Genomic DNA, 13,185 nt, shown 5'->3' on the forward strand with positions numbered 1-13,185 from the left:
ATGGCCTTTCCTGTTTCCTAGAATCTGCTCATCCTCTTGATGCTGCTCAAGTCTTGCTACAGTTAGCTATGCTTTTTGAAGGCATGTCATCCAGTAAAGGCAGATCTAATTTCAGGAGGAGGATCATTGTAGTCCCAGATGTTTGCAAAACTCAGGTGTCTCCCTGCCGTGCATCTGCCCAGGGAATTGTCTGGGGCTAAGTAAGGTGTCCAGTCCCACAGGGGTTGCAGCTGGCCTTGGAGGTCTCTGTTCTGCTGAAGAAACATTAAAATCAAACAAGGAATTTCAGGGGAAATTTGCACTGCTCCTGCCAGTTTCTAATGCATCTCGTAGGCTCCTGTAAATACCTGCTTGCTTAACAGCTAACTTGCTTGCACCAGTGCTCGTTGTGTTGGGTAAAGAAACTAAAGACAAAATTGAAAAACCTACAGCACAAATGTCTCCTCACCTCTTGAGTGGCAGATTTCTCTGTCTGAGGTCACTGTTTAACTTCCTGGTGGGTTTTCACGGGTCTGAGCATGACCACTGCCATGGGGACAGCGCATGCCCGGAGGTGGGTGGTGGCACAGTTGTTCACCTGTGACTGTCACCTGCAGCCCAGTCCATCGAGCAGCGCCTGATGAAGATTGACCACACGGCCATCCACCCTCACCTGCTCGATATGAAGATTGGCCAGGGGAAATATGAGCAAGGATTTTTCCCAAAGCTGCAGTCAGATGTCTTGGCAACGGGACCCACCAATAACAAGTAAGCACAGTTTTTATTTTCTGGATTTAAAAGCAGGTTTCTCGTGCAAATAATTCACATCATTGAACAGAAGTCCTAATTTTGGATGGCATATAGGCAGTCTCATGAACCCAACAGTGGTTTCCATTTCTGGTTTGCCTGGGCTACAACTTTTGAAAATATAAGCATAGTTTGGGTTATGTCAGGAAGCGTTAACTCTGTTTTGAGGAAGATTCCTCACTGCTGTTTTCTGTTGAGTAACTACTCTGTCTTCTCATACATAGTTTTTGTTTTGTAACTGGTCTTATGAGTTTCAAATGAATTGTTTGCCTGTTTTGCATTGAATACAGTAATTTAGGAACTTGAGCCAAAATTCAGATTCTGAAAGAAATTTTGGTGTTGAAACCTTCACACCATCATATGGAATGAAATTAATGTCCACTCTCTTCCTTTCTTTTCTTCAGCTGTTATTACATGACCCAGAGATTTTTATAGCTCTCTTACAGTTGCCACACTGGCGTTCCCTGGAAGAATAACTTGGTGGGGGTGGAAAGTATGTGATTCTGTACCTGGGTTTCTTTTTTGAGTCTGATAAGGCTCTGTGGTTTACCTTGATAAGAGGGTAGGGGTACCTATAGCTGTGGAATTGAGCACACCATTACATGGTTCATTTACCTGATGTAAAATGGGAACCTGGAGCACTGATACACTTTACATCTGTATAGTTGTAATACAAAGTAAGTGCTGTAAGTTCCTTTATTTTTAATCTTTCTTCCTTCAAAACCCATGAACGAGGGGTTTCTCCCTCTTCAAAAATGAAATATTTGTGCATAGTTGATTACAAACTAATTATCAGCTGAAGCCCTCAATTTCAGTTTCTGGACGGCAAAATGTGGGAGCACATGTAAATCCAAGAGCTTCAAGGGCTACAATTGTCCAAATGTTAAAGCTACCTCTTGTTTTAGACATGTGCATGTACACACGCTGCTCTGAGTTTCTGCATGAGGTGCCCACTCAGTTCTATTTATACACCTTTTGTGCATACCAGTGCTAGCTAAGCCCTTTTTAATAACCTGCTAGGAATAAGAATTGCAAATGATAAGATATCCTTCAGCACTGACTGTTTAAAGAAATTGAGTTCTTTAAAAAAATTTAAAATCTCCGGGACCAACCAAAAAGGAGGAACACATATTTCAAAGTTCCTTTGCTTTCAGTCTTCCTGCAAATGGAGACAGAATTGTATGGGTAATGGTCCTTTGAGGAATGGAGGATTTCTTCATCTTGTGAGATGCTGTATTTAGCAGTCTGCCTCTTATTCTTATGGGTGCATTTCAGTTTCACAGTGTCAGCAACAGTGTGTGTGCCCAGCCTGCTTAAAATTGCTTAAATCTTCTGTCTCTATTGCAAAATCTTAGTGAATCTATGATTAAGCATCACTTAAAAATAGTTTTCCTTATGCCCTTTAAGATTTGCTTCTGTTAGATTGGTACTTGTTCTAAAATGACTTTAACTCCTTGAGTAATAATTTTGATTTAGATTGCAGCATGTTTCAGAATTTGTAAGTACCAAAATCCCATTACTTACCACAAAACGATGTCAAAGTGACAAATGTTTGGAATTCCTCCAGTTGTATGTTGCCAAAAAGGCTTGTAATTGGAAAATCTCAAGACCATCTGTTTTTATCTTCCTCCTTCCTGGTTTTCATGAGAGCAGCTGAGAAGACTCTTTCTCTCCCATTTAGGACATGTAATTCTGCTGATTTTACACCCATGTATAGAACAGCTTTTCCATGCTTTCTGCAAATACAGCGTGACTCCTCTGACCACAAAATCAATTGAAGTAGAGCCTTCCATTAATTTGAATTTCCCAGTGTATGATTCTTGAAGATGTTTTACTTACAGGACTGGAGCTTTGCATATGGGTATAGGGTAAGAGAACATTCTAGCTACATTTCCAGACTCTTCAGGTGTAGCTATTGTGTGTTTATATTATAAAATTAATGCAAAGAATATTGCTGTGTAGATAAGAATTATTTTTGCAGGCTTCAGTTTTACATAGCAAATTGCCCTGATTTTGTATGGAAGTGTATTTGTGGGAAATGGGGAATTATTCCCATGTTGTGGTCAATTGTTTCTGGACAGTAGCAAATAAACCAATTCAATGCTGTTTTAATGAAAACATGTCCTCAGTGGCCAGCAATCAGGGATTTATTGCTTCCCTTTCTGGGCTGATAAACTAACAAGTATACAACCCGAGTCATAATGTTATCTAACTATTCCCTTCCTGTAAGCAGGAGGAGCACTGAAGATACCTCTGTCAGTTACTGGGCTGGTACATGTCTAATGTGTTACACCTACATCACAAATATAATGCAGACAACAAACACTTCAAATTTCAGTTCTAGATCCCATATGTGATTTAAACAATTTAAACTAAACCCAAACCAAAACACCCTACCCAGTTCTGTTCTCCTTCCCATCAGGCAGCAGTGTCCCACTTGAGGGACTCCCTCTGTGCTCCTTGCCTTTGATACACCCCCCACATCACGGGAAAAACCTTCTCAATCTACAGGGAGCAGCTGCAGGCTTCCTCTGGGTACAAAAGCATCCCCTCCACGCTGCTCTGACCATGTAAAGCAGTGGCTTCTGCAGAAGTCCTCCTAGAAAGCATCCCAGGAGGAAACAGGCAGCAGTCCCTCAGGTTATTTGTCTGTTATTCTGGAAAAGAGCTGAGGTTTCCAGAGCCCTCATTTCCTTTCTCAAACCCCAGCACCATACCGTGGTTTCTGTGTGTTCCCTTCTTCCCTGTGTGCATTTTCTGCCAAGCTTTTAAATTGTGGCTGGGACTCCACTGGCTGATGCGTTTGCAGGAGTGGAATTTGAATGACAAAAAGCCAAGCTACATAAACACTTCATGGTTTTTGATTAGCTAATTGTTAAATTAGGGGGAATATGCTTACAGTGCAAAATTAAAACAATGAAACAAGCTGTGTTTTCAATCTAATTGATTACCTAGTAACTTAATTTGTACTAAGAAGCTTGATAAATGAGATTAAATATTGCGGAGGAAAACAGTGATTCCCAAGCATGGGAATATATTTGCATTCTGGCAATTTGTATTGAATGCCTTCAAAGAACAACTGAATGGATTTTTTTCTTGTTTCTTTTGGTTTTTAAACGGTTTGCTTTGTTACACATTTACAAAATGGCTTTAATTACCCTTTTTTTGCCTTCGTCTCTGTTTAGGCCTGCTTTTCCCCTCACTTCTTCATCGGAGCCCTGCTTTTCTCCTTGCTTACTTTCCTGCCCAGCCTGTTTCCCCTTTCCTGCCCTGGCCACTTCTATCACCTGAGCCCTCTCACTTGTATCCAAGCTTCCTGGGAGCCTTGTGTTTTTGTCTGTCCTCTGTGTCCTACCTTTCCTGCCCAGTCCCCAAAGGAGGGCACAGTCCCAGTCTTCAAGCACAGATCCCACTGTTCCTGGCCTCTAACCTCAGGCTTTTGCCGAGTGATGTGTCGCTCTTACCCATGAAGCAGAATTCAGAAGTTATTTGTTTGCTTTCTCCAGGCATTTGTTCCCGAGCTGTGTTCTGCTGATCTTACCACTGTGTCAGTATTCATTTACAAAACCCATGCACTAGGAGTGTATGGAATTGGTTCATTTTTGTGCTCCATTTTATGACATGACTTGTGCGGGCACTGTCCTGAGGCCTTCATCTGTAGCTCCCTCCTTCAAGTTGGGCAGTGCACAAGGTTTATCTGCCTGGGACTATGGTTCTCCTTATTTCTAAACAGGACCCTTGTTTGTTTGTTGCTAGCGTTTAACATCAGGTCATGATTTTAAAGGAAATGTGATCTATATATAACGCAAAGGGGTTGATGTATCTCTGTGTGATGACAGAATTTGTTCTGGTTTTAACTAAATTATTTTTTGTATGCCTAATGGTCTTTCTCTTTCAATGAGTGCTTTAGATTATATGGCCATTTACTACCCCCCTGTCTGTTGGGTACTGTTTTAAGGCTGTGTTAAATGAAGATATCTTCTTTTTTAATCTAGCCAAACAATTGCAAGTAATATAGAGTGGCATCTCTGCAGCGCATGTAGGTGAACATGAAATGAGTCAGCAGTGAGCCATCCATACACAGCCCTGAGGTTATTTAAATTTTGTGAGTAGTAAAAGCTCACCTTTTATGTAAGAAAATCTGAAATTAACAGTTACTATATACTTCAGGTACCCTAATGTAGCAAACCACTGATGTGTGCAACAAAAATATGAACCAGTTGTACTCAAATACATTCATTTTCAAGAATAAAGTGTGACTGACAATCTGTACTTAAAGATGGTTTCTGAGATAGGAAATACATGCTATGGTGACTTGGAAGCTGATGGGTGACTCTCCTGAGCCTGCTGGTCCTCTGCCCAACTGGTGCAAGGCAGGAAAAGTGCCATTAATTTCTTTGAGTTAATATATCATTTTAACCTAGCTGTGCAGAATTAAAGCTGACAGGGGAAAATGGCATAGAATCCTTGCATCCACTATTCCATTTGCTCTCCCCTGAACAGTACTAGTGTCTCAAGGGACTTGCAAATTAAATACCTCGTAGGACAGAGGTTCCTCAGGGCTTCAGAGGTGATGCTGGCAATTCACTGCAGCTCTTCCTTGCAGAGGATGACAGCTGTGTGTGCCACCCTTTAATATCACTTTTTTCCCTATAAACTGATGAAAGAGCCTGTCAGTGCAAGGCTACTCGCCTTAAGGCATTTTACTAATTTTGTGCACCCAATGAGCAGTTTCAGAGCTTTCCTATTCCACCCTACAGCAGAGATGGAAAAGGTGCCTAAGTCCATCTAAGCCTTTATCCCCTTTACCATGGAGCAGTGTTTGTGGAGCAGATTCACACCGTGGATCCCCTCCCCTGCCAGCCCATCCATGACCAGGCGAAGCTCAGTTTCAACATTCCTTTTCTTGTTTGGCCTGACATGTGTTTGACTTGGAATCTCTGTGTAGTCCCACACAAACTACATCTGAGCTCAAGGAGTTTGCTTGTGCAGTCTGTGTGTGTTTAGTGTGGGCATGCTTTAGGGGGGCTTGGTGGAGGCTGCAGTACAGCTATGTGCTAATTTGTGAATGCAGAAGCTCAGATAACTCCTTTGATGGACATATATAGGTAGAATGAGTATTGTCATGGTTTGCAGACCTAAAGAGCAGCCTGCCTCACAGGATGGTGTATATGGGGAGATTTAGATTCTGTCCTGTAAACAAGTGTATTTGTCTCCTTTCTTCTCTCCATTATCATTATAAGGGGACTGTAAATTACAACAGTAATTTTCATGGTGATGGCAATAGTGGTTAAATCCATCTGAGAAAGAAAGTTCTCTAGCAGCATGTCCATGTTTTGCAGTATAAATCTTGCCTGCTACACCGATGTCTGATTTGGGAAGACATAGTTTCTTCATTTCTCCAGAGAGCTTTAAAAAGGGGGATGGGGAGAAGGTAGGGGAAGAAAAAGATATGAACACATGGTTGTGGTACAGCATGGCCAGTCCCTAGTGTGAGGTACTGTTTTGCTAGATTGCTTCTGACAGTGCAGCTTTGCTGCTGACTACCTTACCTCTTCTATTATAGAAATGTAAAAGATGATACTTAACATGGGGTGTTTGAAATGTCACCATTACGTTCCCTCCAACCTCTGCAAACTTATTCCCATGCTTGTTGGGTCTCATTTGATATTAAACAATACTGACTTGACTGCCTTTATGTTGCAAAGGTCTTAGTTGGAGGTGCCTTACTTTGTTTCCATATGTTGAACTGAGCACAGTCTTCCCTTGTCCCTCCTCTGAAATATCACTGCTTTTCTGCAGTCCCTGGAGGTGAGGAGCATTCATCTGTGGACATGGGAGTTAGATACAGACAGACACACTGAAATGAGCCTTTCCTCACTTGTCCCTGGGCTCCCTGCAACACTGCACCCAAGCTGTGCCTGCTCCATCCCCAGAGACCTGAAGCTTGTAGCAATGCCTCCACTGTGAGGAATAAATGAAACATGCCAGTAGTCCGTGCTCACAGCCTTGCCAGCAAAAAACTTAAGAGGAGAAGGCATTTTGGGGGTCAGAGAGTCCTTGGGCAGCATCCAGGCTGAGCAGCAGGAGGGCTTCATCGCCTCAGGATAAGGAGAGGAAGGACACAGGCAGCTGTGGTTATCTGAAAAACCCAAGTCTAAGGGCTCACAAGGGTTACTGGAGGGAGAACAGCTTTCCTTGCTGCTTTGGCAGCACCTGGGCTGAGGTGTGAATAGAGCAGCAGCTGATGACAGGGCCAGCAGAGATACCCACATGGGATTTCAGCAGCCATGGGGAGGTGGTGCAACCACTGGGGCTTTTATCCCCCTTAAAATCACTTCAAGTGATCACAGGGAGAGGAAGAACAATTTAAAATGCAGTCACTGCTGATGAGAGGGAGTGGTTATTGTAATACTGAAGCATTGTTTTGGGAAAATTCTATGTGGCCCAGAAAAGAAAAGGCTTTAAAAGATTTAGCTGCTTAATCCTGTTTATCTGCTGTTAGATCTTCACAAAACCTCCCAGAGAGATTCAGAGCAGCATCTGAATGCACAGACCTCACCCAGTGACTTAACTCCTCTTCCCTAACTTAGAGTTTGGAAAAGAGGGAATGTGCAGCTCACTGTGTGTAATTGCTCCTGCTAATGAGCAGCAGTCTTTTTTTTAATAAACATCCTACCATCTTCACCTTTGTATGATTAAAACATTCAAATAGTTCTGACTAATAATCTGGAAAATGGTCTGTGCCATCTCCCAGATTAAGTACAGCTCTGGAATGAACTGAAGACGCCTTAATGGTGGTGTATTATTTTGTAATTATTCTGTGGCTTTCGTTCTGCTTTCACCTTTGGTGAGATGTTTGCCCTCAAAGGACACTTAAAGCAATTCTTTCATCTTCCAGTAAATGGAGAAATGCAGGTGGAGATAGATCCAAGCTCTGTCTAGAATTCAGAAAATAACCATATAAATTGGAGCAGAAAAACTATGATACGGGGTAATATTTGATCTGTAACTTAAATTTCCAATGTGTTATTGGCATTCTGTTGTGTGAAACATAAACATGGTCCTGGCTTGCAATAAATGGAAGGTCTCCAGAGCCAAGTGGCTAAAGGCACATTATATCTGCTATCCTCTGTTCAACAAAGTGTTTTTCTGTGACGTTTCTGTTTGTTGAGATTATTAAAATGTAGGGGTTTATTTTACCCCTCTTAGTCATCTAATGAGGCTTTGGCTGTTGCTTCTGAAAAAAAAAACTTTAAATGGTGACTTATTAAACTCAGGGGCTGTACATTTTTAAGACTTCCGTGGACGTGCAAAGACACTTACGTCAGTGATGTGTTCCTCTGAGAAGGTATCAGTATTTGCTGTGCAGACACCTATTGAGCTGTTTCATTTTGTTAGCAGAGACCTGAGGCCACCAAAAAAAAAATTGCTTTAAAAATAAATGTGTTGTCATATGGGATACTGAGCTGATGAACCATAATTACATACAGACCTAGATTTCTTCCTTTGTACTTGTTTTCTTGATGTTATTTGTGAGGTATGATGGGACTTCAGTTTGACTTTTAAAACAACAGTTCCTGTGGCTTTTTTTCTCTTTGTATCTGTGTGGTGAGCCAAAATTCAGATTTTGGTTGACTCTCTGATGGAACTGATGAAGATAGTTATGTACATGTTTGCAAAGTCCTCCTCTCTGGAAACAGAGGCCTTTCTTGGTCACCAGGGGTCACATTCCTACACTAATCTTGGGTCAGATTCCCCTCTCTGCACATCCCCAGTGTTTTGCCCAACATGTCAGAACCCAAGTCTAGCTCTGTGCAAGTGTTTCCTCCCCAGGCATTCATCTGCCTCTGTCACCAGCTGAAACTTCTTGCCTGAACAGTTAGATCCCAAATTTTATTTGTATATGCTTCTGTTTGGGGTGCACACAGAAATGCGTGAGTTTGGGATCTGGAGGCTCCTGTCCTTACCAATACCACCTGTGTAGAGAGGAAAAATTCAACTGGATGTACATGAACAGGTGAAAAAAACCCCGGGCTTTCTGTGGTACTTAGAAACCAAATGCAAAATAAAAAGATAAGGTGAAAATAGCAACATGACTAATCCCAGGAACATCAGTATTGTTTATAACCTTTAGACACAGGTGCACCCGGTAACAGTTGTTAAAACTGCAATGAGACGTTTATCTCAAATAATTCCTAGAGGTACCGCAGAAAATGGACAAAGTAAAAGTAGCACTTCTCACAAAAGAGCAAAATCATAGGAGTGGCTACTCAAATCATTGTGTTTTGTTTTTTGCTAAAGACACTGTTCTTGTCAAACCTCATCAAATGCAGCAGGGGTGTAGGGTAATGAAGTTCAGTGACTTACCTAGTGATGGCATCAATGCTGTGGCAGGAGCTGTATTTCAGGTACCAGGGGCTCTCACTGGAGAGCCTGGCAGGCAACTGAGCACGTTTCCACCAGGATTTTTGTCCCTTGGGTGAGTGCTGGTCTGTCACCTTGCTGGTGGTTTCCCATGGGGAGGTCAGGTACCAGCTCATACCCGTGTTTACTGCAAGGTCCAAGCTTGGGCTTTCCCTTCTTTTACTGCAGACCCATTGGAAGTCCTTCAGCTCCTGACCCAGGCTTTCCCTCCTGCTTTTCCTGTGCTCACACGTGTGTTGTGTCTGTGTTTTCCCAGCCGCTGGGCCAGCCGCAGCAGCACCACGCAGCGCAGGAAGGACCGCCTGCGGCAGCACTCGGAGCACATCGGGCTGGACAACGACATGAGGGAGGTGGGTGGCCTCATCTGAGGGCAGCGCGAGCTGTGATCCAGGAGGTGGAGGTTTGGACAACAATGTGCCTATTACTTGGGGCAGTTTTGTGGCTACTGTGTGGTGTGGTTGGGTCTCTGTAGCCATTTGGATGCTGCTCCACTTGTCGTAGATGCTGTACAACTTCAAAGCACACAACATAAATAAAGTGCTTTTATTGTTTTGGAACAAGACAGCCCCATTGTCATCAGGAAAATGGCTTGTTTGCTGATTTAGACCCTGGCCATGTTACTGCACGCAGACAGCAGAGCCCTGGCAGTGCAGCTGCTAAACTCTGGCCAGGGTGGAAGTCTCTGGAAAAGTGAAGTTCTTGAATAAATGTCAGCCCTGTAGAAGCGAATGAGGCAGGATTCCACCTTTTTTTTTTTTTTTTTAAAGGAACTTTTTTCCTTTCTCTTACATAGATTTCTGACATGAGTATAATTATATGACAGGTTAAGACTTCGGGGCCTTTTTATACCTAAAGCCTGGAAACTCCCATGCATCTTGTAAATGTCAGTCACGTACATGTGTTTCTTTCCCCTCTTTTCAGTTCCTCATCCTTCATTAAATAATTTCTGCCACATTTTTCCATTGATGTCCATATGCTTCTATTGTATGTCACTAGCAAAAATATAACACTCATGCTGTTTTGTGGTAAAACTCACTGAATAATGTTGGTCAGTGTTGGAGTTTCCCCTCCAAAAGAACCTGAGTGGATGAGAGGATTCTTCAACCATAGCTGTGAACAATGTTTCATGGAAACACAGCAAAACAGCTCTTGAACACGTTTGTTGCTATTTTTGCTAACATGGCTTTGCAAGTGTATTTTGAACGATGCCCCGTGCGTGTGTATCACAGCAGAGCCTTTTCAGTACTTTGTCATGTATTTACTTTCTTCTTTTTTTGGCTGTGGATCATATGCATGCTTCTTTTGCTTTGTCTCCTCTTTCTTTCTGGCTGTTCTGCCATTGGGGCATCTGCCTCCTCTTAGCCATCGGAGGAGCTTTTGCTTCGTCAGAACTCAATGGCCTTCTGGGAGTGGGATCAGGGACCACCCCCTCCTGCACGGCCTCCTAAAAAATCCTTCTCTGAATGCTGCCTGGTATGTTTTAGTTTTTCTTGTTGAAAGCTGCTTTTGAGATGTTGTTAGCATGAGGAACCTCTGTCTTTGCTGCATCTCAAACCTGCCCCTTTCTTGTAGAGTATGAGCACGTCCCTGTAGCACTTGGAAGTGTGGTTATAATCAGAAAAGTACCTGGAAAGGAGCTTCCACACCAGCTCCCTGGAAAACACAGTGGCTCCAAGGCTAAAAGACAAGAATTTTGTTTCGCTTTGGGATTTTTTTTCCCCATGTTGCTCACCTGGCAATTCAGTTTAGGGTGTCAAATCCCAAAAGCATTACTTTCTGGCTGCTGGTTCATTGCATCCCAGTGTGCAAGAGGCTGGTGGTGTACGGATGCTGATGAACAGGCAAAGGCTAATCAGCTCATTCTCTCAGTCCACCCTTATTCTTCTCTGGAACCTTAGAGCTTTTTTAATTTTAATCTAATAAGAAGATATGCAGTCCATAAAGTAAGGTTAGCTATGTTTTGTACTCTTCAGACTATAACCACACTTTTTATCCCTTCCCATTTAAAAAGAAATATTAGTTTTTCTAGTTGTATATTCCCTGTATTACTTTTTCACTGGTTTTACTGTTAATTTTTGCACTGAGATGGAAGTCACCTGTGAGGTTGCTTGCTGAACAACACATTTTCACTGTCTATAACTTTTTTCTTTTATTCCTGCCTGTAGTTTTTGTACTATTTTAAAATCCTTACAGTACTGTAGTTATCTAAATGAAAATTTCAGTGGAACACAGCTTTTTCACGGCAGAGCCCTACCTTCTTGTCTGACCTGTTAGGGTGATGCTAAGTGGTTCTTGTCCAAATTTTTGTGTTGAGAAAATCCATCAGAAAAACTACACTCCCATTAAAAAAAAAGGAAGGGAGGGAGCTATGTCAATTAACTTCAGTGTGTTCAGATTTTGTTTTTGCTTTTCCTGATCTACTGGAAGGTGTCCACGGCAGAAAGTTTGGAACTATGTGATCTTTAAGTTCCCTTCCAACCCAAACGATTCTATGGAACAAGTTTTCTGCCCAGGCAGAAAGCTCCAAGGATGCAGAAGCCATAGTGACCTCTCAGTTCCCCAGAAAACTCAGTAAGCAGCAACAAGAATTCCCTGGAGGGATGTGATCTGCTCCTTCCAGGAAGGACTGGACATTGTCACATACCATCCCCCAGAGAGGCATCATTAACTGGGCAAAAACCCATTAGGGAAATAGAGCATTCCTGCACCAGGCTTTGAGCACTGTTTCTCAAGACTTTTATTTGGCAACATTCTATTATCTTGCCCTTTTTAAGGAAAAGTTATGAATAATGCTTGAACAATATTTTGATAGTTGTGCCCAACTTCTCAGCCTTGCTCAGCATGTAGCTCTCTCACTGATGCTGGGGTCAGAGGTCGCTTGCTGATTGGTTTGTGGATTTTGACTTAACAGAAAAACCCCAAATAAACAGACCAAAGCAAAAAATACCCTACCCTTGATGACAAGGCAGTGAAGCAGGAAAGTTTGGAAGTTTTCAATTATAGCTTGGATCTTTTTTTAAAGAGTATGCTGATTTTTGTCCATGCTTAACAATTACCATAGTAAGAACATGAATGATCCCAAGTGTCAATTCTGTTTAAAATGAGATTCTCTTGTAATCAAGAAGTTAATTGAGAATAAGATCAAGTCTCATTTTTTCTGCATAAACTATCTAGATGAAAAGTAATGGATGAAATCTTTCTCATTTGCTTAGTGTACTTCTGCTTCTTATAATTTATTTTTAAGGGATTTTTTTCTATTCATGTATAGTCTGGTCACATATTAGGCAACTCTTAAAAAAAAATTTAAGTGAGAAATACCTGTGGAAAGAAACTTTTCTCAGTGTTTTGACTTTATTGCTGAATTGCACTTTGTGCACTTGTTGTGCCTAACTTCATGCTAGTGACTAACAGCACAGTTCACTGGCTAATACTGACTGATTCTGTAGCACTCAGGAAAATACCTTGCTTTTTCTGTTGTCAAAAGGGATCATTCCACTTCTCCAGCCTGACACCTAAACACCAGACAAATCAAGATTATGTTTCTAGATTAACATGAGCTCATTTGTTTTCACCACCTTGCTTGCCTAGGATGAAGAGAGTCCCTCTGACCTGTAATATCTAAAATTATTCTCTTTATTTTTAGAAATACATGCAGGAGGCAAGGAGTTTAGGTAAAAATTTAAGGCAGCCCAAACTGTCAGACCTCTCTCCAGCTGTGATTGCACAGACCAACTGGAAATTTGTGGAAGGGTTGCTGAAGGAATGTCGCATGAAGGTAGGTCATCCCCTTGTGTGCTCTCCCCAGATTACAGTGAGCTCATATAGCACCTGCAGATGTTCTCCTGGCTCACAGCTGGAATGGCTTTGTTCTGTTGGAATACCTGGTTATTGCAGGATGGTTTTTCAACAGCTAGCAGAGAAAGAAACGTGTTGTTGCTCTTCTGTTTATGCTGTTGAAGTTGATGGAAGAAG

At 42.0% G+C, this 13,185-nt stretch overlaps 1 protein-coding gene across 4 annotated transcripts in view; it reads left to right on the plus strand.

Annotated features, from left to right (window-relative positions):
* The window catches only part of DENND5B (DENN domain containing 5B), a 104,493-nt gene that overhangs the window by 70,723 nt on the left and 20,585 nt on the right, over window positions 1-13,185 (plus strand). For all 4 annotated transcript variants that reach the window (XM_066183872.1, XM_066183874.1, XM_066183873.1 and 1 more), the window contains 3 exons: window positions 597-747; window positions 9,470-9,563; window positions 12,857-12,988. In XM_066183872.1, the coding sequence (XP_066039969.1) occupies window positions 597-747; window positions 9,470-9,563; window positions 12,857-12,988 (377 nt within the window). The remainder of the gene's footprint in view (window positions 1-596; window positions 748-9,469; window positions 9,564-12,856; window positions 12,989-13,185) is intronic.

This window comes from Chamaea fasciata, unplaced genomic scaffold (genome assembly GCF_029207755.1).
Source record: "Chamaea fasciata isolate MVZ Bird 193981 ecotype frontalis unplaced genomic scaffold, bChaFas1.0.hap1 SCAF_5, whole genome shotgun sequence".
NCBI lineage: Eukaryota > Metazoa > Chordata > Aves > Passeriformes > Sylviidae > Chamaea > Chamaea fasciata.